The sequence below is a fragment of the Lathyrus oleraceus genome, chromosome 3, assembly GCF_024323335.1.
Source record: "Lathyrus oleraceus cultivar Zhongwan6 chromosome 3, CAAS_Psat_ZW6_1.0, whole genome shotgun sequence".
Taxonomy (NCBI): Eukaryota; Viridiplantae; Streptophyta; class Magnoliopsida; order Fabales; family Fabaceae; genus Lathyrus; species Lathyrus oleraceus.
The window spans coordinates 324,457,024-324,483,585 of record NC_066581.1 but is presented as its reverse complement, the minus strand read 5'-3'; the positions used below and the strand labels follow the sequence as shown (position 1 = coordinate 324,483,585).

Below are 26,562 nucleotides of genomic sequence, written 5' to 3'. Positions count from 1 at the left end.
AAAAACTCCTATTTTATGAACAAGGCTTATCAATTCCTCTCTCAACCTTTAGAAGAGGACATGAGAATGGTTAAGAGAACTCTTAAGTACATTAAAGGTACAACAATTCATGGCCTTTTGCTCAAATCAACATTACTAGGACAGTCTTTTCCTCTAACATGCAGATTGAGCATCTGATCTAGATGACAGACTATCTACTATTGGAAACTGTGTCTTTGGGAGCTAAATCAAATTTAATGTTTGGGGGCTAGACACCGACATGGACTCGTTAACACCACTGATGTAAAAAACACATGACTGACCCATAGTATAAGTAAATAAAACATGAGCATCAATCATGAAGATCTAAATTGTGAACCAAACCTTATATATGCATCTAAATATGTTTCATTATAAAAAAAGTCTAATACAAGATACACTAATCACCATCATTCATTTACTACCAAAAAGGTAAAAATGATGCATTCAAATTTAAGGTCTTTAACTCCCTCATTGATCATCATTGTTAAGAATGTGGTTGGGCCTAACTCAACCCTACAAAACCGGTTGGTAGAGTGAGGACTCTTAACACACACCCTCACGCCCAAGACTGAACATCTAGAGCGTGGAAATAAATTGTGGGTGGCCTGATAGCGGAAACCATAGTAGGTGGTCCACCGGATCTTAAACGAGACTCTGATACCATGTTAAGAATGTGTGATTGGGCCTAACTCAACCCTACAAAACCGGTTGGTAGAGTGAGGGCTGCCCCCACTTATAAAGTCATGTTCAGGCCATATATTGTCCGATGTGGGACTCTTAACACACCCCCTCACGCCCAGGACTGGACATCTGGAGCGTGGAAATAAATGGTGGGTGGTCCGATAGCGAAAACCATAGTAGGTGGCCCATCGGATATTAAACGAGAGTCTGATACCATGTTAAGAAGTGTGGTTGGGCCTAACTCAACCCTACAAAACCGGTTGGTAGAGTGAGGGTTGCCCCCACTTATAAAGTCATGTTCAGGCCATATATTGTCCGATGTGGGACTCTTAACACCCCCCTCACGCCCAGGACTGGACATCTAGAGCGTGGAAATAAAGGCGAGAGTCTGATACCATGTTAAGAAGTGTGGTTGGGCCTAACTCAACCCTACAAAACCGGTTGGTAGAGTGAGGGTTGCCCCCACTTATAAAGTCATGTTCAGGCCATATATTATCCGATGTGGGACTCTTAACACCCCCCTCACGCCCAGGACTGGACATCTAGAGCGTGGAAATAAATAGTGGATGGTCCGATAGCGGAAACAATAGTAGGTGGCCCACCGGATATTAAACGAGGTTCTGATACCATGTTAAGAAGTGTGGTTGGGTCTAACTCAACCCTACAAAACCGGTTTAAACCGGTTGGTAGAGTGAGGGCTGCCCCCACTTATAAACTCATGTTCAGGCCATATATTGTCCGATGTGGGACTCTTAACAATCATAATTGAATATTGCAGAAGATAAAATAAATTGTGTATATGTGAAAAGACATGTGCATGTGAAAATATTTTAAATGCCTAATTAAAAGTTGGAGCAAGTGTCAATTGTTATTGTAGATGTGTCTGAGGAGTGTCCAAGGTGTATTGAAGCAAACAGAAAAAGATTTTTTGGAGACACTTGTCTCAGTTGTCATACAAATATTGCACGGGTATTGGACATCAAAGTATATTGGACACAGAGACTAGTCAAATCCCTGAAGTGTATGTCCTTCATTGAATGTAACAGAATACTAGCCTCACTTGTATAAGGACATCTACAAATGTAAAGGCACAGCTTCGTTATTGTTAATATTCAGAAAGATAGTCTCTTTTTTTTGTTATGGTTCAAAAAGATAGTTAAGATTAAACCTAAGTTTCTCTTAAATTCTCTCTGTACGTTTTCTGTCCTTTTGTCATCCTTTCTCACACTTTCCCTCTAATTTACAATTATAATAGAACTAAGCAAAAAAACAGTTATAGTCTTTCTGTAGCCAAAGTATTAGGATTACCTGTATATTCCATCCACGTACTAGAGATGCCCCGCACAGAATGGTAGCAGCAGATATCTTCTCTTCGTCTGAACCACTGATTGCAATTTCATATATCTTTTCAATCTCCGCTAAGCTTCAATCAAATTCATAAACTTAAATTAAGTTGCCTTACCTTCTAAATTTTCGATTAAGAAAATCTAATATATCCAGCTTCAAAAAAGAAGAGTGTATATGTTGTCACTGGGCAATACTATCATTAATCAGACAGCTGCCCAGTTCAAATACCAGAAGTCTATGTCATGTGTGTATCTCGTATCTAAATTATAAATCTACATTTTGTCCATAAAACAAGAATCTCATATCTTTTCTAGATGAATTGTCTTTTGATCCAGGAACTATGGGTAGGGACTAACTTAGCCTAGTTTTATTAAGAAAAAGGTACAGCGGCCTTTCATATTATATCGAATACATTTGTTATTTTCATATTTATTGTGGATTATATATTTTACATACCACAACTATTACCTTCACACAGCTTACATATTCTTTTAAGTATTACTATAATATAGTGTTTTTTATATACTTTATATTTAATTCACATTGAAAGCAGAAAATACATTTATATGCTTGCCAATGAGTGCATGTCAAAAGAGATGATAAAATTGATTTAAGAATTAATATATTTAATGCTATGTAAGTATTCTATAGACTATTTAAAATGAATTAAAAGAAACGGTACGACAGCCACTGGGGCAACACTAAGATTAGGTTTCCGCCATAAATTTCGCCAATGGATTAACATAATTCTCTCTTCTGCTCATCTTTCTATGGCCATTAATGGTTTTTCTTATGGTTATTTCACCTGCACCATGAGAGTTAGACAAGGTAACCCCTTGTCTACCCTTCTTTTCTGCTTAGCTGAGGAAGTTCTAAGTAGAAGTATCTCTAAGTTGGGTTTGTATGGCACTCTAGAGCTAATGTCTCGCAATAGAGAAGTCTCAGTTCCTTTTCATACTCTCTATGCAGATGACATTCTTATTTTTTGTAAAGGGAAACTCTCAAAACATCACTACTCTCAATCAGTTGTTCACTTGCTATTCTCAAGCTTCTGGGCAAAGTTTTAGCTCATCAAAATCTACCATCTACTTTGGGACCATTTCCAATAGAAGGCTCAATCATATTGTTGAGCTAACCGGTTTCACCAAAGGCAGTATTTCTTTTCAATACTTAGGTGTCCCAAATTTTAAGGGGAAGGTTAAGCCTTGCCATCTTCAACCTATTGTTGACACAATGATCTCTAAAATGTCTTCTTGAAAAGAGTCTCTGTTGTCCACGGTAGGCAGAACTCTTGGTCAAAATAGTGATTCAAAGCATGATCACTCACACTATGGTTGTCTACTCTTGGCCAATATCTCTAATCAAATCTATTGAAAAGGCCTTTAGAAATTTCAATTGGAGTGAAGATGTTAGCAGAAAGAAGCTAGTAACTGTGGTTTGGAAAAAGGTTTGTAAGCCTAAACTCATGGTGGCTTGGGCCTAAGATCCCTGATTTGACTTAATGAAACCTATTGTTTAAAGTTTAGTTGGGAAATGATGACTATTAAGAATCCTAGGTTGTTACTCTGAAGGCTGGAGTTCTCAGATCTTATGGAACTATTAAACACCCACCTTTTCTTCCCTTTGGTATAGCATTAAACCTGAGTTCGCTCTACTCATGTTCCACTCCATTTGGTTGCCTGAGAATGGTAAATCTATAAAATTTTGGAGAGACTTTTGATGTGGACCTCCTCTTCTCCAAGAAATCTGCATCTCAGCCCTGGAAGATTTTTCCGTTAATGTTGAATCTTCTGTTTCAGATTACTTGCATAATGGTCAGTGGTGATAGAGTTTGATAAGATGGAGAGAGATTAAGTAGATTGTAAATCCCATATTGTATTCACCAATGAAAAGATACAAGTGACTCTCTATTTATAGAGAGAGTAAGTAATAGTCTAACAAACTAACAGAGTGCTGTAACAGAATCAAAGACAGCTCAGCCAGACCTAACTAACTGATACTAACTACTCTGTTAGTCCCCCTTAGAAGCTGATGGCGATTTGAACAAGTCAGTCTTGTTGAACACCTTCAGTTTTGCTCTGAGAGGAACAAATTTTGCAGCAGAAAGAGGTTTTGTTAGAATGTCTGCCCACTAGTCTTGAGTTGGGACATGAACCACAGACAAACTTTTGCTGAGAACTTTTTCACGCACAAAGAAGATATCAAGCTCCATATGTTTAGTTCTATTGTGAAGAACAGGATTATGGGCAAGAGTAACAGTGCTTAAGTTGTCACACAGTATTTTAGGCACTTGGAAAGAACAGTGGAGTTCCTTAAGTAAGGACTGTATCCATATTAATTCAGCAGCTAACTGAGCCATACTTCGGTACTCTGCCTCAGCACTTGATCTTGCTACAAGTTGCTGCTTCTTGGACCACCAAGAGACAACATTTGATCCAAGGAACACACATGCCCCTGAAGTTGACCTTCTGTCATCTGGGTCTGTAGCCCAGTCAGCATCACAAAATCCTAGCAACTGCATAAGTTGCTGAATAGCAGCAGGTTGCAGAAACAAACCATGCTGAAGAGTGTCACTCAAATACCGTGATATTCGCTTGACTGCCTTCCAATATTCTTCTAAGGGATTAGACAAAAACTGACACACTTTATTAACAGAGAATGATATTTCATGCCTGGTCAGTGTGGCATACTGCAAGGCACCAACAACTTATCTAAACTGAGTTGGATCATCAACAGTGTTAGAACCAACCTTTGACAATTTGCTGCTAGACACCATTGGAGTGGGCATACCATTGGCATTTAGCATATTCACCTTTGAGAGCAGATCAGTAAGATATTTGGTTTGAGATAACATCAATGATCCATTAGACAAATGAGACACTTCAATACCCAGAAAATAATCCAGCTTTCCCAACTGTTTGAGTGAAAACTTGTCATTGAGTTGCTTGATCAAGGAGTTAATGAATGAGGCAGAATTCCCTGTGATGATGATATCATCAACATACACAAGAATCATGATCTGAAGTTTTCCTTGATGCAACAGAAACAGGCTGGGATCACATCTACTAGCCTGAAACCCATGCTGAATTAGAGCACTTTTGAGTTTGTCAAACCAAGCCCTAAGAGCCTGTTTTAAGCCATAAATGGCTTTGTTTAACTTGCAAACAAGAGATTTATCAGTTGATTCAAACCCAGGAGGTTGTTGCATAAAGACCTCCTCCTCAAGAGTACCATTTAAAAAAGCATTATTCACATCAATTTGCTGAATTGCCCAATTATTTGTGACAGCAATAGTTAACACAACTCTGACTGTGACAGGCTTGATAACTGGGGAGAATGTCTCCTGAAAATCACTTCTAGCCCTTTGATGGAACCCTTTTGCAACTAACCTGGCCTTGTATTTATTTATGGATCCATCAGGATTTTCTTTGGTCCTGAAAACCCATTTAAAGCCTATAGGCTTTCTAGAATCAGATGCTTTCACCAATGTCCTGGTCTGATTTTTCACCAATGTCTGATATTCATCTTTCATTGCCTGATGCCAATGGGGAGCAGCCAAGGCTTGATCAACTGATGTTGGTTCCAGGTGGGTCAAAAGAAGTGTGGGATGACGTTTAGGTTGAACGATACCTCTTTTGGCTCTAGTTTGCATGGAATGCACATTATGAGGATTAACAAAAGGCTGATTTTGATGAGGAGGACCGGGAGAAATTGTTTGAGAGGAAGAAGGAGAAATAGTGCTAACTTCAGCAATATCAGACAGAATTAGGACAGGAGAACATGGAGGTGAAGTTGAGGCTGAAGTAGAAGGTTGGTCATGGACAGACTGCTCATTTAAAATAGGAGCAGAACCAGAACTTGGAGTAACAGCAGGGGAAGAAGAAGATGCTACAGAAGGAGAAGACATGGCAGCACCACTGGAAGTATGATTGGCTGCCTAAACGAAACTGGGATTAGTAGAGGAGGAAGGAGTGTCCACAGGACTGGATGCAAGGGAAAGAGGTAAAGAAGGGGCAGACCAAGAAGGAGTAATGGGAGATGAGGAGGAAGGGCCAGAATGGGAGGATTGAGCAGGAAACAAAGTTGAATAAGGGAAGTGAGATTCATGGAACACAACATCTTTAGAGATGTAAATATGTCCATCTGCAGCAAGGCACTTGTAACCCTTATGAGCTGTAGAGTATCCAAGGAAGAGACATTCTTTGGACCTATAAGCTAACTTGTGTGAATTGTAGGGACGAAGAAAGGGATAACAAGAGCAGCCAAAGACTTTAAGAGTAGAGTAATCAGGAGGTTTATTAAGAAGTTTAGAATAAGAGGAACAATTATCAAGCGTGGGACTGGGAAGTCTATTAATCAAGTAGGCTGCTGTGACAAAGGCATGATCCCAAAATTTCAAAGGAAGGGTGGATTGAGCAAGAAGAGTTAGGCCAGTTTCAACAATATGCCTATGTTTGTGTTCAACTAGACCATTTTGATGATGTGTGTGAGGACAAGTAAACCTATAAACAATACCCAATTCTGTAAGATACTTGGTAAATGGCCTGAATTCTCCACCCCCATCACTTTGAACACATTTAATGAGACAATTAAACTGCAGTTCCACCATTTTCTTAAACTGAAGAACTGAGTTAAAGTATCAGACTTGAGTCTTAGAGGGAAGACCCAAACAAACCTAGAAAAGGCATTTACACAAGTTAAAAAATATGTGTATCCTCCTGTAGACTTCACAGGGGTAGGACCCCAAAGATCACAAACAACAAGTTCAAAGGGATGAGTATACACAGTGGTAGATAAGGTAGAGGGTAACCTATGTGATTTTCCTAGACAGCAAGCATGACACAACTCAGTAGATGGTTTAGGCGGGATAGGGAGATTGCATAGTTTAAAAACCTCTACAAGAGCATGGTGATTAGGATGCCCTAACCTAGTGTGCCATAAAACATATTTATCATTGGATATAGATGATGAACTATTAGAATGAGAAGAAGTTAACTCAGTGCTATATGTAGTAGAATTAAGGGAAGGAGAATTGGAAAAACTGCTCATAGTATTATTATTGTATTGATCAAAATTACAAGGAGTAATACATTGAGGAATACAATTTGACAAACAGTTGGAAACATGATTAGTGGGTGCTACAGAAGAACATGAGACATTACAGCTAGCACTACACTTAGTCTTAGAGATAGATTGAGCAGAACTGGAATTTGAACTTGAAGAGAGCTTTGATAGTTGAGTGGCTGGATTTGGAAATTTGTAAAGGCCATCACTTCCAACAGACCCACGCAGTAATACTTCAGATGAAGCCTGAGATTTTACAACACAGAATTTTGGGTGAAATTCAAAGAAAACATTGTTATCCTGAGCAAACTTGCTCACACTCATCAGGTTTTTAGTAATATGAGGAACAAGTAAAAGATTGTTAAGAGTAAGGGATAGGGTAGGATTATTTGGTAAGGGAAAGAACATGGAACCAACAGAATTGATTGACAAACCTTGGCCATTTCCCATGAAGACTTGCTCGGTACCAGACAATGAAACAGAATCAGTCAAATTAGAAGCCTCGGGAGTAACATGATGAGATGCACCTGAATCCGGATACCACCATTGATTACTGAAATTAGCTTCAGTACCTACATAGAAGGTTTGAGGTGCTGAAGGTCTAGGAGGTGCACCTCTGGGAGCAGGATAGCCAAACGGAGATGAATACATGGAGCAAGGTGGCATGAGAAAAGGATTGTACGGAGCCCTCTGAGATGTGTACGCAGCTCCACTAGTGTTAGAGTAGCGATAATAACAAACAGAGGCATCATGTCCAGATTTGTGGCAGATCTGACACTGCGTTTTGCCAAAGCGTCCTCCACCACGACCATAACGGCCACCTCCACGATCGAAACTCCACGTGAGCTATAACCATGGTGCTCAGCATGCGCAGTAACATGACTCGTTCCTTGAGGAAATGCATCAGTGGTGGTTTGATCAATGGGAACGGACGCAGACGGTGACGCTGCCTGAGTGAGATTCGCTGTCGCAGGCTCCGTAATCACGGCTTTGCGATGCTTTTCCAGTCGCGACTCATGTGCAAGCAAAGACGACTCCAATTCTTCTAACGAACTGACCTCTTCTTTACTGTTAACAGCCGCAACAATAGAATCGTACTCTTCAGGAAGAGAATCAAGTACGTTCTCAATTAGGTTACGAAGAGGAACAGGATCCCCAATCGATGTCAACGATTCACTAATTTCACGCACACGAACCATGGGTTCGTTGATCGTGAGTGATCCTTTTGTGAGACGACGAAGATCCGAGCGCAACTGACGCGCTTTGGTGGAGAGAAGAGTGTTGAAGTACCGATGAACCTCCGTCCAAACTTGCCACGAATGCGTACAATCCACAAGCTTCGGAAGAAGCGAATCGGAGATGGTGGATAGCAGCCAGGTACAGATGAGTGTGTCTTGTTGTTCCCATTCCAGATACGCTGAATTCGCACTGTCAGATGCTGAATCGGAATCAAACGGTGATCGCTGTGGAATCACCGCAACTGTAACAAATCGCTGCAAGCGATGACCGCGAACAACGCCGTTGATCTGTTGCTTCCATTGCTTGAAGTTTTTATCATCAAGCTTCACAGAGATCAAGTGAGAGAGCTTCACTTGCGAAGACGGAAACAACGACTCCATGGATCGAAAAAAAATTAAGCTCTAGATACCATGATAGAGTTTGATAAGATGGAGAGAGATTGAGTAGATTGTAAATCCCATATTGTATTCACCAATGAAAAGATACAAGTGACTCTCTATTTATAGAGAGAGTAAGCAATAGTCTAACAAACTAACAGAGTGCTGTAACAGAATCAAAGACAGCTCAGCCAGACCTAACTAACTGATACTAACTACTCTATTAAGTGGTCCCTTACTAGTGAATGGCTTAATAACTTTCCAGTTTTGTCTAGCAGAGTGTTAAACCAGTTGGCTTCCTGTCATGACCATGATAGGTTGATCTGGCCAAATTCAAGGTTTGGGGATTTAACCCTCAAAGATGCTTTTGTTTTTAAGTCCCCTCTGTCTATTGCTATTGTCTGGGCTAAGCACATCTGGTGCACTGATATTCCCCATCCAAGTCTTGCATGGTTTGGAGAGTAATTCAAGATAAAATGCCAACGGATGCTATGCTCCAACTTAGAGGTTGTTCAACGGCCTCAGCTGTCTTTATAAATGCCACAATGAATCCACTAAACAAATTTTCTTCGACTGCAACTTTGCTAAGCAGTTATGGTTGTGGCTCAAGAAAACTGTGGCTGCTAGAATAAATTTCAACACCTTTGATGACCTTTGGCAAAGTTGTTCCTAAGGGAGGTCTCCGCAAAGTTACTTGGTGGTCAAGTCAGCTATTATTTTTCTCTTGAATTCTAGTTGGGGTGCTAGAAACATGGCAATATTTAACAGCGGGACTCCAAGTCTTCACTTCACAATCTCCAAAATCATGTCTCAAGTGGCAATGTCGGGCAATCATTCACTTCTACCCTCTTCTTCCTCCATGCATGATTTCAAGATCATTAAAGACTTTAAAGTTAATATCCACCCTCCAAGGGCTCCCTTAATCAAGGAGGTTATTTGGAATCCTCCAATTCTTGATTGTCTTAAGTGCAATTGTGATGGTGCTTTCACTCAAGACCCTCCCACATTCGGTTGTGGTGGGATTTTCAGGAACAGCAAAAGTGATTTCTTATTTGCATTTCCTGAACCTACACTTGGAAATCTTCCTTTCTTGCTGGATTTAGTGCATTCCTTAGAGCTATAAAGATAGCTAGGGATAGATCATGGCCTAAACTTTGGGTTGAAACTGAATCTCTTTTGGTTGTTCAAGTCTTTTCGAAATCTAATATGATGCATTGGCAACTAAGAAACCATTGGAGCTCTTGCACTTCAGCCATTGAACATATGTCCTATTTTATTTCACACATATATAAAGAAGAAAATAGTTGTGCGGATTACTTTGCAAATATAGGTCTCACCTCTAATTCTCTCACACTTTTTTACTTCATTCCTTTGGATATTGGGAATGACTTTGTAAAAAATAGGCTTGGTTTGCTCTTTTTTAGGTTCATTTCAGTTTGAGTGGGTCTTGGCCTAATCCCCTCTTTTTGTAGTTCCTTCTCTTTAATACATTTTGGAGCCTTATTTTAAAAAGAAATGTAACAGCCTTAAAGAATTATAATATCAAGAAGTCAATTGTTAGATCCTAAACCACCAAAATAATTAAAGAAAAATTACAAATAAAACTACATGAAATACTCCTACTGCTGAACTATGTATTAACAGTATTTAGGTCAGCAGCACGAATGGCAAAAAACAAGGTTTTTTCATGATTTGCTGGCAGAATAACGAAATTCAAAGTCAATGATTCAAAGCCATATATGAACTTGTGAGTAGTAATAGAAAAAAAATCAAGTTATAAAGAGAACAATGGAGCAGATGAAGTAGTTAGCAATAGGGAGCTAATATCCTAGGTCACTGCCACTTTGACAATATTGAAAAAAGAGCATTTGGGAGATACGAGTCATCGGCCTACCTGGAAGCAGGAGTTGCAGTTAAGGCATCAACTAATCCAGGAGTTAACTTTGATCCGTTCATCAATGAAGACCAGCCATCCACATGGTTAGAAATGCTGGAAGGAATTTGATTTCTGCGGGCATTCACATAGCCAGGCCAAAAATATGCTGATGTGTCGAGTATATTTCTTGCAATACAGGCCTCAACAATTAGATGCAGTAAGTTGCCAGCTGCAAGAGAAAAAATGGACAGTGTCACTTGTACACCAAAGAGGCTTTAAACAAACATGCAGAGTTTTATGAAATGGTAGATTTATAATTTGAAGCAGTTGGACAAAAAGGAAAAAAGAGCATCGCTTGAAAATAAAAATGTGATTTAATTTCATAGTAGTAAGGGTAAAAGTGCAGCGAGCAAAGTTATTTACAACTAAAATTGTGAGAAGAGCAGATGTGAGAGTTTAGAAAAGCAAAATATGTCTGCCCTTCATTCCAAAAATTTGTAAACAGTTCATTAACTCATCATATTTTCTGTTTTTCCATAGATCCCTTTTATTATTTTAACTTTGATTCACTCTGATATCCTAGCACTGCCTCAGTTAAAACCTACTGATAAAAAGGTAACATACTGCAGATTATTAGCGCAGTAAAGAAACTACTCACAACAGTTTGTAAGCAAGTCATCCATGGTCAACGATTCTAAGTGCCCACTACCCATGGGGTTTTGTGATACAAACTTAGTAGCCTTTGCAGCAGCTTGATTGGCTTCCATGAGAACAGTTTGAGGTGGAGTAAGCAAACACTGAGAATTACCCAATAACTGTAAACTAGTAATCAATTCCCCACGACGCTTCCCCCGAATCTGTTTAATTTTTCCTTGATTTGTAGGGCCACGTTCAGCTTCTTCAATCAATTCACTTTCTTCTTCTTCAATAATATTTGCGACCACATGTGTTGTAATGCTTAATAACAAACACATGCAAGTATCAAGACGAGGTATAGGGCTTGGTTTTGAATCCCTTTCCTAAAATAACACGGATAATAAAGAATTAGTGGATCAATTAAATGTAAAACTACATGTGGCTACACAGACAAAGTAATTTGTAAATGACATGCAACAGGGTCTTTCCTCATTGATGCTTGACTATATATCATAGACAAGGATAAATCAATCAAGTAATTTTTCTTAGAGAATTCATTAGCTCTCCCTTCCCTTTTGTTGAACAATACCTACCCTTTGAACCAACCGCAGCGCTGCATTCCATAAACCCAAAAATGTATTGTGCCACATAGAGCCATTAACTGCGTGTAAAATCTTTACCAAACCTGCAATAACAATATCAAATAAATACTATTGATTCGTAAATAAACAAAGAAAATAAAAGGAAAAAGAAGGTTATCTATTTTGAAGTATTATTTACTACTCCCCCTCAAAAGATGCCATTTGAATTTTTTTTCCAAGTGAGCATGTCGTACACTTGGAATAAATTGATATCGCTATTCACATTTACTTCTCACCATTTTTTAACTGAAAGTAATAAAAGCGCTTCTATTTGTTATTAGGTATTTGATTACGTAATTTCCACTATCGCTTTATATCTTTTCCATGTCTCAAACCCATTTATGGTCTAATTTGTTTTCTTCTTTTTCACCTTCCAGAGCAGAGAAAACTGTTGCTGCTTGAGCAGTTTGGCATGATTTAGGAATCTATTATATGAAAATAGAAAGAGAGAGTGTTATTAGGCAGGGGAATATCAGTTTTAACTCTCCACGTGACTCCATCAGAAATTTAGTAAGCTTTGTAAATTGTTTTTATTTAATGTGTAAATTATGTCTTTATAGTGAAGATATAGAGTCTACATGTATCATTAACATCTTAGCATATAGAATCAGAGGAAAGGAAAAAAAAGCAGATATTAAAAAAAACTAGAAGAAAAGGAAGGCAAGAAATTAATTAAAAGAAGTTAAAGTTCAGGACATTTCTGCTGAGTGCAAAAGCTAGTCTTAATCCTAAACTCAAATCACAAGGATAAGTATTGTTCAAGTTACTTCACGGTGCATAGTCTACCATCTCTCTCCATGACAACCAAAGGATGGCATCTTGGGCAGAAGGAAAAAAATGTGATGAGACAGTATGTTTGCCATGTCAGACTTGGTGGAAGAAAATTCCATGTGCAATCCTTTGAGTGGGAATAGCATCAAGTAATCTGATTTAGTGCTAGAGTTGGTCAAGAAATTGCCCTCATTCCAAATGCAGTAACATCTAAAATCTGGAATATTTGCTCGTAAAGATTTCTGACATTTATAAATTAAAAAGAGTTTGTTCGTGTATATAAAAAATCATTTTATAAATGAGTAGTAATTAGTGTGAAAAAACATTAGTGGACTGGTGAGTTTAAAGAGATAACATGAAGTCAAATAAAAGAAATGAGGTGATCTGACATGTTCTTAAAGTTTGAGATGCGAAGAATATATAAAAGCTAATCAGTGAGATTGAGCATGCATGTGGAAGCTAATAGCTATCTTCCTCCACCACTTAAAATAAAATTTGGAGAGATTTATATGTGAAAGCTGTCAGCTAGAAAAACAGAGATGGTATACTACAATATTTGTGTATATGATGTGATATTTGGGTATGGGTTGGGGTTTGTTTAGGAAGTTGATTGACTATGATCTGTGGGATTTTAACAACGGATATTTGTAAAGAAGTAGGCAACTTAGAAAACATTGTTGTATTTATTGAATTCTAATTTTACGGGCTTTTATTCTTGTGTTTAACCTCAAGACTGACACTTATCAGCTTGATAGTATGAACTACATGCTATAGCAGGTCACCTGTTTTGCTAAGTATAAAAGCAAAACAGTTCTCAATTGTAACTAACTAATTTTTAGAAATCCAAAAGTTAGTTATAACTCAAAAATGAGTTTAATGGTTCTACAGTTCAGTGTCAAGTTTGTTTCAAGTTTGGTCACACTGCACTCTCCTGCTGGTATAGGTTCAATCAGAATTATGCTTCTCAGGCCTCTACTGGACATCCTTACTCTCATGGACCCTGGACTTCACCTCCCACTGTTGGTTATGGTCCTTCTCCTTCTAATAATTGGATAAGACCTCCCTCTCCATGGCCTATAACAAGCTTCTCTGAGCCTCCTAGTGCTTTCATTGCACACTCTGCACCAACTGCCTCTGCATCTTGGCATCCTGACTCAGGGGCCTCATTTCATGTTACTAATGATGCTAAAAACCTTCAACAGAACACTCTTTTTGAAGGTCCTGATCAAATCTTCATGGGGAATGGCCAAGGTTTGCAAATACATTCTTCGGGGCTCTAGTGTTTTCACCTCACACACTCATCCTCACACACCTCTTACCTTTCACAATTTGTTACTTATCCCTACCATTACCAAGAACCTATAAGTGTTCGCCAATTTGGTCGTGACAACCATGTGTATTTTCTTTTCACTGCTGACCCTTGTCATGTCCATTCTCAGGTCATCAATGATGAGCTTCTTAGAGGTCAGGTTGGCAAAGATGGACTCAATGAGTTTCCTTCTCTCACTTTGGCCAATAATGGGATCCAGACTCAACTCTTGTCTGTCTCAGTGTGTTCTAATCCGCTTAATGCTAGTATTAATTCTGTTTCTATGTCTATTAGTACTCCTCACTTGTGGCATTTGAGGTTAGGGCATCCTAATCCTCAATCCCTTAAGCGTGTTTTACATGATTGTAATGTTTCTTTCATTAATAAAGATGTTCATGTGTTTTGTTCAGCATGTTATATGGGTAAAGCTCATAGGTTACATTCACCTCCCTCACAACCACCTATACTTCTCCTTTAGAATTGATTTATAGTGACCTTTGGGGGCCCTCTCCTTATGTCTCTATCCTAGGGTTTAAATATATTACATGTCCTTTGTTGATGTTTTTTTCAAGTTTACTTGGATTTATTTACTTAAAAACAAGTTTGAAGCACTTAACATTTTTAAACAGTTTAAAACCATGGTTGAATTACAACATGGTCTTCCTATCAAGGTTGTTCAATCTGACTAGGGTGGTGCATTCAAGCCTTTCACCAGTTTCCTTACTGAATATGGCATACTCCACAGAGTCATTTATCCTCACACCCACCATCAAAATGGGGTGGTTGAGAGGAAGCATAGGCACATAGTTGAAATAGGGCTTACCTTGTTCAGTTAGGCATCCCTTCCTCTTACCTATTGGGATTATGCCTTCTCCCCTACCGTCTATCTTATCAATAGACTCCCTTCTGCCTCCCTTAAATTCCAGGTCCCTTTTCAGGTTCTCTTTAAGTCTAAACCTGTCTATCTTATCAATAGACTCCTTTCTGCCTCCCTTAAATTCCAGGTCCTTTTCAGGTTCTCTTTAAGTCTAAACCTGATTATAACTTTCTTAGGATGTTTGGATGTGCATGCTTCCCTCTTTTAAGACCCTATCACTCTCACAAACTAAATTTCAGGTCTCAAGAGTGTGTGTTTTTGGGATATTCCACTTCTCATAAGGGTATAGGTGTCTCTCAACTAGTGGTAGGTTCTACATCTCTAAAGATGTACCGTTTAATGAGATTAGGTTTTCCTATTCAAAACTTTTCTTTAAGTCTACTTCTCTACCCTCACCTCACCTCTTCAGTTTCAGTTTGGATCCTTCTCTTCCTTACCTACCACAAATACTACTCCTCTACATGATGTCTCCGTGACTCCTGAGCCTACCTCAGCCCCTTCCACTTATGTTTCTGCTAATGTCAACTCCCCCCAATCTCCATCATCTCAAGAGTCATCTTCTTCATTGTCTCCTTCTTCATCTGCCAATCTAGTCTCTGCAACCAGTCATCATTCTTCTACTCAATCAAGCAAGAGTCAATCCTCATTTCTATCATAATTGATCTCTCTCAAACTTCCTCTTCATCATCTCCCTCTATCTCTCTTCCTCCTCATGTTGTTCCTCTCAGTCAAGTCCCTGTTAATGACCACCCTATGACTACTAGAGCTATGTCAAGTTTCACTAAACCTAGACTGGAACCTAGATTGTTGCTCACATCCAAGCCCTGGATGACTTGCATTGGAAGACAGCTATTAAGAAATGTGGTTGGACCTAACTCAACCCTACAAAACCGATTGGTAGAGTGAGGACTGTCCCCACTTATAAACACATGTTCAGGCCATATATTATCCGATGTGGGACTCTTAACACACACACTCACGCCCAGGACTGAACATCTGGAGCATGGAAATAAATGGCGGGTGGTCCGATAGCAGAAACCATGGTAGGTGGCCCACCGAATCTTAAACGAGGCTCTGATACCATGTTAAGAATGTGCAGTTTGGCCTAACTCAACCCTACAAAACCGGTTGGTAGAGTGAGGACTGCCCCCACTTATAAACACATGTTCAGGCCATATATTATCCGATGTGGGACTCTTAACAACAGCTATTCAGGTAGAATTTGATGCTCTCGTTCACAATAACACCTGGATTCTTGTGTCATTGCCTCCTCAAAGACAAGTCATTAGGTGTAAATGGGTCTTCAGACTTAAGGAGACTCCTTATGGTACCATTAACAAATACAAGGCCATGCTTGTAGCTAAAGGCTTCCATCAAAGATTTAGGTTTTGACTTGATAGAATATTAGAAATCTGTTAGGAATTCTATTAGAATTTCATATTGTATTTTCTTAATAGAATGAGATACAATTGACTCTACTTATATAGAGTGAATGCTATAACTAACTGTCACAGCTCAACACTAACAGATACAACTCAGCAAATGACTGCAATACAATAATACAAAAAACTAACTAATACACTACTTTATCATTCCCCCTTAGAAGTGGAGGGTGTGCCAATCAAGCTTTGTTTGTTGAACACCCTGAGCTAATCACGAAGAGGAAGAAATTTCACTGCAGACAATGGTTTAGTGAGACCATTTGTCCACTGGTCCTGCGTAGGAACATGAGTCATAACTAGACTCTTAATGAGCACATTTTCTCTCACAAAGAAGATATCCAACTCCATATATTTAGTCCTGTTATGCAAAATAGGATTATGATCAAGAGTGACTGTACTAAGATTGTCACACAAAATCTTTGGAGTTTGAAACTTGCAGTGAAGTTCCTTAAGAGACTGCACCCAAAGTATTTATGTAGCAAGTTGAGTCATACTTCTATATTCTGCCTCTACACTTGACCTGGTCACCAACTGTTGCTTTTTAGACCACCAAGACACAATATTAGGACCAAGGAACACACAAGCCCCAGAAGTGGACCTTCTATCATCAGGATTTGATGCCCAATCAGCATCATAGAATCCAAGCAAAGACAACAGTTGCTGAACTGATGCAGGCTGAATGAGAAGACCATGATGAAGGGTGTCACTTAGATACTTCAATATCCTCTTTACAGCCTTCCAATGATCCTCCAATGGATTTGACAGAAACTGACAAACTTTATTCACAGAAAATGAGATTGCAAAACACCAACAACAGACCTAAACAGAGGAGGGTCAGAAACTACATCAGACCCAACTTTGGAGAGTTTACTGCTAGAAACCATTGGGGTAGGCATTCCATTGGCATTAGACATATTTAATTTTGCTAGCAAATCACTTACATATTTGGTTTGTGAGAGAAGCAAGGAGCCATTTGGTAAGTGAGTGACCTCAATTCCTAAGAAATAGTCTAACTTGAACAGTTGTTTAAGAGAGAAGGCAACATTAAGATTCTTGATCAATGAAGCAATGAAAGTTGCAGAATTCCCAGTGATGATTATATCATCAACATAGACCAAGATTATAATATTGAGGCTGCTAGTGTGAAGAAGAAACACACTGGGATCACATTTGTTGGCCTGAAACCCATGCTGCTGTAAGGCACTTTTAAGTTTATCAAACCAGGCCATGGGTTTCCGTTTAAGCCCATAGATAGCCTTGTTTAACTTACACACAAGTGTTTTATTAGAGACCTCAAATCCAGGAGACTGCTGCATGTAAACTTCCTCCTCAAGAGTACCATTGAGGAAAATATTATTCACATCAATCTGCTAAATTGGCCATCTTTGTGTGACTACAAGAGTCAAAACAGTTATGATTGTAACAGGCTTCACAACTGGTGAAAAAGTTTCAGTAAAATCACTATCAGCCTGTTGATGAAATCATTTGGCCACAAGTCTGGCCTTAAATTTATTGATGGATCCATCAGGATTTTCCTTTACCCGAAAAATCCATTTACAACCAATGGATTTTCTAGAAACAGATGGTGACACCAAAGTCCAGGTCTGATTTTTCAAAAGAGTCTAGTACTCTTCTTTCATGGCCTGAAACCAATGGGGAGCAGACAAGGTCTGACCAACTGAAGTAGACTCCATGTGTGTGAGCAAAAGTGTAGGGTTAAGTCTAGGTTGAGTGATACCACTCTTAGCTCTAGTTTGCATGGCATGAACATTGAGGGGATTAATTAAATATTGGGATGGGTTGGAAGGAACTGAAACAGGCCTAGCAGTAGGTATGGTGTCAGGTGAGAATGTAGGTGATATAGTACTAGCTTCGGCTAAATCTGAAAGGATAAGATCAGGGGAAGAAGTTGAAGTTAAAGAGGTGTTGTAGGGGAGCTAGATAAGTCAGGATTCACAAGAGGACTTCGTGGACTATGAGAAGAAATAGGGTCAGCAGTGGAATTAACAGAGGGTATAGGAGCAAGAGATGGAAAGGGAGTAGGGCTGACATAGTGAAGAGGAAGAGGAGATGATGAAACTGTTGGCATAAACCAGGAGGAAGTAGTGTGAGAGGAAGATTGAGCACCATTGGAAGAAGAAGAGGGAAACAATGTAGAATAAGGAAATTTAAATTCATGAAAAAGAACATCCTTTGAGATGTATATATGACCATTAGAAGCAAGGCATTTATACCCTTTATGAATAGTGGAGTATCCTAGAAAGATGCATTCCTGAGACCTATAGTCAAGTTTATGAGAATTATAAGGACGAAGGAAGAGAAAACATGTGCAGCCAAACACTCTAAGACATGTATAATCCGGGGTTTTGTTTAGTAGTTTGGAATAAGGAGAGTGGCTATGAAGAGTAAGACTAGGAAGCTTATTAATAAGAAAGGCCGCAGTAACAAAGGCGTGATCCCAAAATTTTAAGGGCGGTGTGGAAGTAAAGCTAAACCAGCTTCCACAATGTGACGATGTTTGAGTCAACTATACCATTTTGATGATGGCTATGTGGACACGTAAACCTATGAATGATTCCTAACTCAGTGAGATATTTCGTGAAAAGGCTGAACTCACCCCTCCATCACTCTGAACACCTTTAATTTTACAATTAAACTGAAGTTCAACCATGATTTTAAACTGAATGAACTAGATGAGAGTGTCAGATTTTAGCCTAAGAGGAAAGACCCAAACAAACCTAGAATAAGCATAACACATGTCAGAAATAGGTGTAGCCACCTGAGGATTGAACAGGAGTTGGACCCCATAAGTCACAAATGGATGGTTATACACAGTGGTGGATAATGAGGTAGGAAACATGTGAGACTTTCCTAAATAACAGGTAGCACAGCACACAATTCAGCTGGTGGTTTTGAAGGAATAGGTATGTGACAGAGTTTTAGCACTTCTGCAAGAGCATGATGGTGAGGGTGTCCTAAGCATGTATGCCATAGTACATACTTATTATTGGATATGGAAGAAGGGATATTAACATGCTGATATGAGTTAGGAATATTATGAGTAGCAACATTAACATTAGGAGAAATTTGACAAGCTGAACCAATTCTATTAATAGAGGAATCATCAATACATAGAGAAATACAAGTTCACTTAGCATTCAAATTCAGTACATGATTACAAGAGTTGCTAAGATTACAATTTTTAGAAGAGGAAGATACACATGTATTAAGACTAGGAAAGGACTTGGACAGTTGTGAAGTAGGGTCGGGAAATTTGTATAAACCATCAACTCCAACAAAGTCACGAAGAAGGATTTCAGACGAAGCCTGTGATTTGACAAGACAAAATTGAGGGTGAAACTTAAAGAAAACATGATTATCCTGAACAAATTTACTAATCCTGATAAGGTTTTTGGTGATGTGAGGCACGAGCAATAAATTGTGTAGGGTGAGAGACATGTTAGGATTGTTTGGTAACGGAAATTTCATAGAGACTACAAAATTGATAGACAAACCTTGACCATTTCCCATAAACACTTACTCAGATCCAGGTAATGAAATAGAGTTAGACAGATTTGAAGCATCAAGTGTAACATGGTGAGACGCACCTGATTCCGAATACCACCATTGATTGTTGAAATTAGCATCTGAATCAGTGAGAAAAGCTTGAGGTAGAGGAGCTGACCTTGGAGCAGCATATCCAAATGAAGGTTGATACATAGGGCATGCAGTCATCATGAAAGGATTGAAGGAAGCTCTCTGAGAGAACGAAGCAGCATTGGAATTCGAATATCTGTGATAACAGATAGAGGCATCATGTCTAGATTTGTGATAAATTTGACATTGAGTTTTGCCAAAACGACCTCCTCCACAGCCAAATCGGCCACCGCCATAGCCAAAACAACCACCTCTTGAGTTATAACCATGATTCTCAGCGTGTGCAATAACATGACTAGTTCCAAGAGGAAACGACTCCATACCAGTGGCGGACTGTTCAGTTGTGACCGGCGATGATGACGGCGGAGCATACGTCAAATTCACCGACACCGGTTCAGTGAGAACAGCTTTCCGATGCTTCTCAAGCCGTGATTCATACGCAAGGACACACGATTCCAGCTCATCAAGAGAACCTAGATCCTCTTTACTGGCCACAGCTGCAACAATCGGATCGTACTCCTCATGAAGCGCATCAAGCACGATTTCGATTAGGTTTCGAAGAGGAACGGGATCTCCAACCGAAATCAGTGATTCACTGGTTTCACGAACACGAACCATAAATTCCTCTATCATAAGCGATCCTTTCGTGAGGCGACACAATTCCGATTGGAGTTGACGCGCCTTGGTGGTAAGTAAGGTGGTGAAGTAACAATGAACTTCAGTCCAGACCTACCATGAATGTCGGCAATCAACGAGCTTCGGAAGTAGGGAATCATAAATGGTTGATAGAAGCCAGGTACAGATAAGCGCATCTTGTTGCTCCCAATCAAGATACGCGGAATTAGCATCGTTGAGGACAGAATCCGAACTGGACGGAAACTGCTGAGGAATCGCCGGTGCGGTGACAAATCGTTGAAGCTTGTGACCGCGAATAACGCCATCAATTTGTTGCTTCCACTGCTTGAAGTTCTTGCCATCAAGCTTAACCGAGATGAGATGCGAAAGCTTGACATGCAAAGACGGAACCACAACTTCATTGTGAAACGGAGAAGCCATGGAAGAGTTCTACAGGATCGAAATAGAAGCTCTAGATACCATGATAGAATATTAGAAATCTGTTAGGAATTCTGTTAGAATTTCATATTATATTTTCATAATAGAATGAGATACAATTGACTCTACTTATATAGAGTGAATGTTGTAACTAACTGTTACGGCTCAGCACTAACAGATACAGCTCAACAGATGACTGCAATACAATAATACAAAAAGCTAACTAATACACTACTCTATCATGACTCCACTAAGCCTTTCTCACCTGTGGTTAAACCAGTCACAATCAGACTCATTTTATCCATAGCCATCACATATAAGTGGTCTATTCAACAATTGGATGTTAACAATGCTTTCCTCAATGGTCATCTCCATGAGGAAGTCTATATGGAGCAGCCTAAGGGGTTTGAGAGTTCTGATCCTTCTCTGGTTTGCAAACTTAACAAGGCCTTCTATGGCCTTAAACAAGCCCCTAGACAGTGGTTTGAGAGACTTCAAACTGCACTCCTTCAACTTGGGTTCAAGGCTAGCAAGTGTGACCCCTCACTCTTCACTTATGTCTCTCAAGGCAACACCATCTATATCCTAGTTTATGTGGATGATATTATCATCCCAGGCAATTCCTCTTCACTGTTGCACACTATTATTACCAAACTCAGTCTCATTTTCTCTCAAACAACTTGGTGACTTGGATAATTTTCTAGGTATTGAGGTTTAAAGGTCTGCTCCCACAGGTCTGCTCTTTACTTAAACTAAATATATCAGAGATCTTCTCCACATAACCAACATGTTGGAAGCCAGCTCTGTTGCCACTCCAATGCAGACCTCTTGCAAATTGACCAAAACGGGGTCTGCTGCCATGACTGACTCCTTTCTGTACAAGTCTGTGTGGTTAGGGCTCTCTCTAATATGCCACCATCACTAGACCTGATATCTCTTATTCAACAATAAAGTATGCCAGTTCATGGCTCATCCACTTGAGGCACACTTGTCATAATAGAAAATCTTAGTTCATTCGAAACATAATAGAAAATGCATTAACCTCAAGACTGACACTTGTCAGCTTGAAGGTATGAACTACCTGCTATAGCAGGTCACCTGTTTTGCTAAGTATAAAAGCAAAACAGTTCTCAATTGTAACTAACTAATTTTCAGAAGTCCAAAAGTTAGTTATAACTCAAAAATGAGTTTCTCTATTCTACCTATTCACTCTAACAAATTTGATTCTATGATTTGTGGAGGAACTTCACCGACATTATGATTTAAAATAAAAAACCAACCATATATCATACCAGTAATAATTTCAATAGCACTAAAAGCTGCTACTTGCCCTCCATCCAAAGCATCTTCAAGTATAAGATCAATAGAAAGCCAGAATGAAGACCAACTACTACCATAAGATTGACCAGCAAAAGATATTTGAGAACCAGAAGGTATGCCTACATTAGACTCCAGCTTAAATTTTGTATTGCTGCGGATATTTTCCATCAAAGATAGAAGGGTGTCTGCATTATGTTTCGAATTCCTCAAAATTGAAGAGTTTGATGCAAGTAGCTGCATTTGGTAATTGAAAGATCCCCAGTGTAATGGCCTACAAAAGATAACATTCTTCATTGAAGGTTCCAAAATCTAAATTGAGGTTGGCTCAAATAAGTATTCAGACAGTTTACATCTTTGAAGCAAAGTATATCTGAATTAGGTTCTTACATGTTTCGAAGAACTAAGGAAAGAAGCCTTGATGTCATTTTATTCTGCAAAAATTCTACAATGATCTCAATAGCCAAAGTTGTATTTCCCCTCTGCAACATCTCCTTCTGCTCAGTACTAAGTTTATTGTTGCTTTCAGGCTCATCAGTATCCATATCATGTGATTTGCTTAGCCATCTTGGCTTAATCTCTGGAATATGATCTAATAACCTTTCATCATCTAAAGATGCTTCAAGTAACTGCCATAAAATTGAGAAGACAAATTCGACAAGAACAACTCCTGGTTCAGACACCTTTTGGTTGTATACTTGAGAAAGCTTAAGAACATCATCAATTGATTCCATAATCCTGTGAAACCATTGGATTAGTCGCATATACAAAACACACAAGGAACCCTCCCCAGACCTAAAAATAGAGAGAAACAAAGAAAAATACAAACTAAAAAATGGAGAAGTCAGTTGAGCCGGTTTATGTTCTCTTTATGGTAAAATTTCAGATTTTGTCTTTTAAGAGTGCAACAAGAATGAGATTTAATAATGACGAGCACCAAAGCAAGTAACTGTCATCAAGTATGAATATATATACTGTAGTAAATAAAATGTAGCTATAGGAGATAACAGTGAAATCTAAAGAAAATTCAAAGTTACTTTTGCCAACAATGCACTAGATGCATTTTTTTAAATAAACTAAGAAAATATACTTCCTAATATATAAATCTCTAAAACCTTATCCCAGTTCATGAGATTGAAGGATTTGAGCCATTTAGGAAGAGACAGTGGTAGCATTTGGTAGAAAATTTATTCAAGAGCTAATACAATTAACAAAATCGATGGAATTATTGATGTTGTTGAATATAACACTATAGCATAGCGGAATTTGGACAAACTATTATTGTTCTGCGATATGCTATCTAGTACAAAATATTGTCAAATAGTCGCGGTGCTATAGCATTACATAGAAATATTTTTACAATTTGCTATCCACAATTCACAGCACTAATTATTATAAATCAACTATCCCAAACATTCTGGAGCTAATAAATTTGTTCTCTCTATCGAATTTCTTTGTAATGACTATAAACCAACTAAGCTAGGTGAACAGACATGATCAAATCTAACAATGACCAGAAATTCAACTTTTTTTTTCAGAAGCTATGAAGCACGGACGCCTCAAACACGACATCGACACTTGAAACGATAACATTGATAATAATTTGAAAAAATTAATTAATTAATTAAACATAATCACAATCATAAGTGTTGGTGTCTAGTATAAAGAATGAGAATAATAAAGATTAAACATTAGAGTTTACCGAACTTGATCACATAAAAAGAACGTGAATAATTTCATATCTAACCAGAGTTGGACCTCACTTTTCATTGTTGGGAGAATTGAAATGAGCTTCAAGCGTGAAAGCATGTAGCTTAACGAGTTCCAAGTAAAGTCTGTAAGCTATCGGTTGAAGTATCCTACAATGAACAATCCTGCAATCATACAACAACAAAAAATCATATTAATAATAAGAAAAATAAAAGTTGATTACAAATTTACAATGTGATTCAAGAACGGAAGTAAGAAGAAAAACCTAATTAGATTTAGAGTAACGTACAGATTACGAAAAAAAGGAAAAAGAAACGGAAATGTGGAAGGACCTAGTGGAGAGAAGAGCAAGGAGGAGTAAAGGAGGGATGATATTGCGGGAGGCAGCAGCGTCTAGAATCTTCCAAGCGGTAGGACAGTGATTGTTCCAAAAGAAATGAGAAACTAGACGGCGAGCAAGCTCGACGGAGGGGAGAGTGACGGCGGAGGAGTGAAGCATGGAGGTGATTTCAATCGCCCATACGTTAGGATCGGTGTTTCTCTGCAAAGCATAGTCGGTTTTGCAGAGAATCCAGCATAAGAGACGTTCATCGGCGTCGATGGTTTGGGCGGGAACTGCCGTGGCCATCAAACAAGAATGAGAAAGAAAAGTGTGAGAGAGATATTAGTTAACGAGTGAGAGTGTTCAGAGCCAAATGAAAATGCATGCGTTTTTGTGTTTATGTTAGACACTATTTTTATTATTTTTGTTGACAAACTAATAATTTATCTTTTTTTTATTTGTTTTTAAAAACTATATTTTATAATCTTTAATAATAAAGAATAATAAATACATTGGAAGAAAAAAGTCATTAAAGTAGTACACAAGATATGCATGAGATAAACTAAATCTATTAAAGATTTAATTTATATATACAATGAATCTTACATCAATTTGATGTAAATTACAATGATATATTTTATAATCTTTAAGGTTTTCATACAGATTTATAGGGTGTTACACTTTTATTAAATTAATTCTATTGATATATTGAAAATGATATAAAAAATAATAATTTAATGACATAATTAAAAAAGTAACAATCATTTTTATATTTAAAAGTGAAAAAAATAAAAGTTGAAAGTGAATGGTTGATTTATTTATAAAAAATGAATTTGAAAAATAGTATTAAGAATAAATAGTTTTATTTTATTAAAAAAAGTAGTATTTATGGTTTTAAAAAAATAAAAGTAATTAATTAATTAATTTTTATAATGACTTAATACTTTACAAAATACAATTTAAATATAAATAATCCATATTCAATAATATATTTATTAAAAATTTATTTAATATTATTTTAAAAGCAAAAATTAATAATAAAAATCATGTACGTTTATTTGAAAAAGATTATATATTATAATTTTTTTGTTGGGTTTTATTTATATATATTAAATTTTATGATTAATTTTTTATTATTTTATATTGTATATAATTCATGTTTATCTATAGATTAAGTATGTATAAAAAGTGAAGAAAAATGTATAGGCTTAAAAAAATAGATGTAAAGACTTTACAAATTAGTTTGCTTTAAATTTAAAAAAATGAATTTTTTCTTGGTATTTTTGAAAATGAATTTTATAAAAATGTTTTTTAAAATATTACAAATTATTTTAAATTTTATTTTTATAAATTAAAAGACTAGTTTTGATATACTATAATATAAATCTACATTATTGAAGATCAAAGTATAGTCAAAATCACAGTTTTTTCAAAAATTTCAATTTCAAAAATTATTTTTATGAAAAGTTATTTGAAATAGCTTCAAAATTAAGTGATTTTTTAAAATTTTGATATCCAAAAGAAAATTCGATAAAATAATGAAATATCTAAAATAATATTTTAAAAATGACTATTCAAATTAAATTTTCATATGAAAAGTTTTTTTATAGATAATTTTTATATCAAAATATATTACACTATAAAAATCATTTAAAAAAAAGTCAAAAAACGGGCCCAATATATCATATATGTTTTTGAAGAGGTTAAAACAAATTCGAAATAAAGTATTTGACATTAATAGGCTAAGTTTAAGCCTTAATTTTTTTAGTTAGGTCCGATCTATTTAAATAAAGGTCGGTACGACCCGACCTATTCTCACTCTAATATTTGGGTTCAAATTCAAATACAAATGGTTTTATTTTATTAAAAAAATAGTATTTATGGGTTTTTTTAAATATAAAAGTAAGCAATTAATTAATTTTTATAAAACTCTACTTATTAACAAAATGAGTTTTTACTATTATTCTAAAAGCAAAAATTAATAATAAAAATCATGTTATGTTAATTTAAAAAATATTATATATAATATTTTTTTGTTGGGTTTTATTCATATATATTAAATTTTATAATTAGATTTTATTATTTTATGTTGTATATAATTCAGGTTAACTATACCTTAAGTATGTGTAAAAAGTAAAGAAAATGTATATAGGCTTAAAAAATTAAACATAAAGACTCTATAAAATAGATTTTTAAATGGAATAATATATCATGTATGTTTT

General features: G+C 37.2%; 1 protein-coding gene across 3 annotated transcripts in view; it reads right to left on the bottom strand.

The window, feature by feature from the left end:
• The window catches only part of LOC127127429 (mediator of RNA polymerase II transcription subunit 33A), a 32,953-nt gene extending 8,217 nt beyond the window's left edge, over nt 1–24,736 (bottom strand). For all 3 annotated transcript variants that reach the window (XR_007805344.1, XM_051056611.1, XM_051056612.1), the window contains exons 1-8: nt 24,351–24,736; nt 24,072–24,182; nt 22,699–23,046; nt 22,284–22,582; nt 11,835–11,926; nt 11,264–11,624; nt 10,624–10,834; nt 2,011–2,125 (exon numbers count right to left, since the gene is read on the bottom strand). Coding sequence is in view for 2 of the 3 variants with exons in the window: in XM_051056611.1 (XP_050912568.1) it covers nt 2,011–2,125; nt 10,624–10,834; nt 11,264–11,624; nt 11,835–11,926; nt 22,284–22,582; nt 22,699–23,046; nt 24,072–24,182; nt 24,351–24,646 (1,833 nt within the window). In the remaining variant the exon portion in view is untranslated. The remainder of the gene's footprint in view (nt 1–2,010; nt 2,126–10,623; nt 10,835–11,263; nt 11,625–11,834; nt 11,927–22,283; nt 22,583–22,698; nt 23,047–24,071; nt 24,183–24,350) is intronic.
• Nucleotides 24,737–26,562: the final 1,826 nt, after the last annotated feature.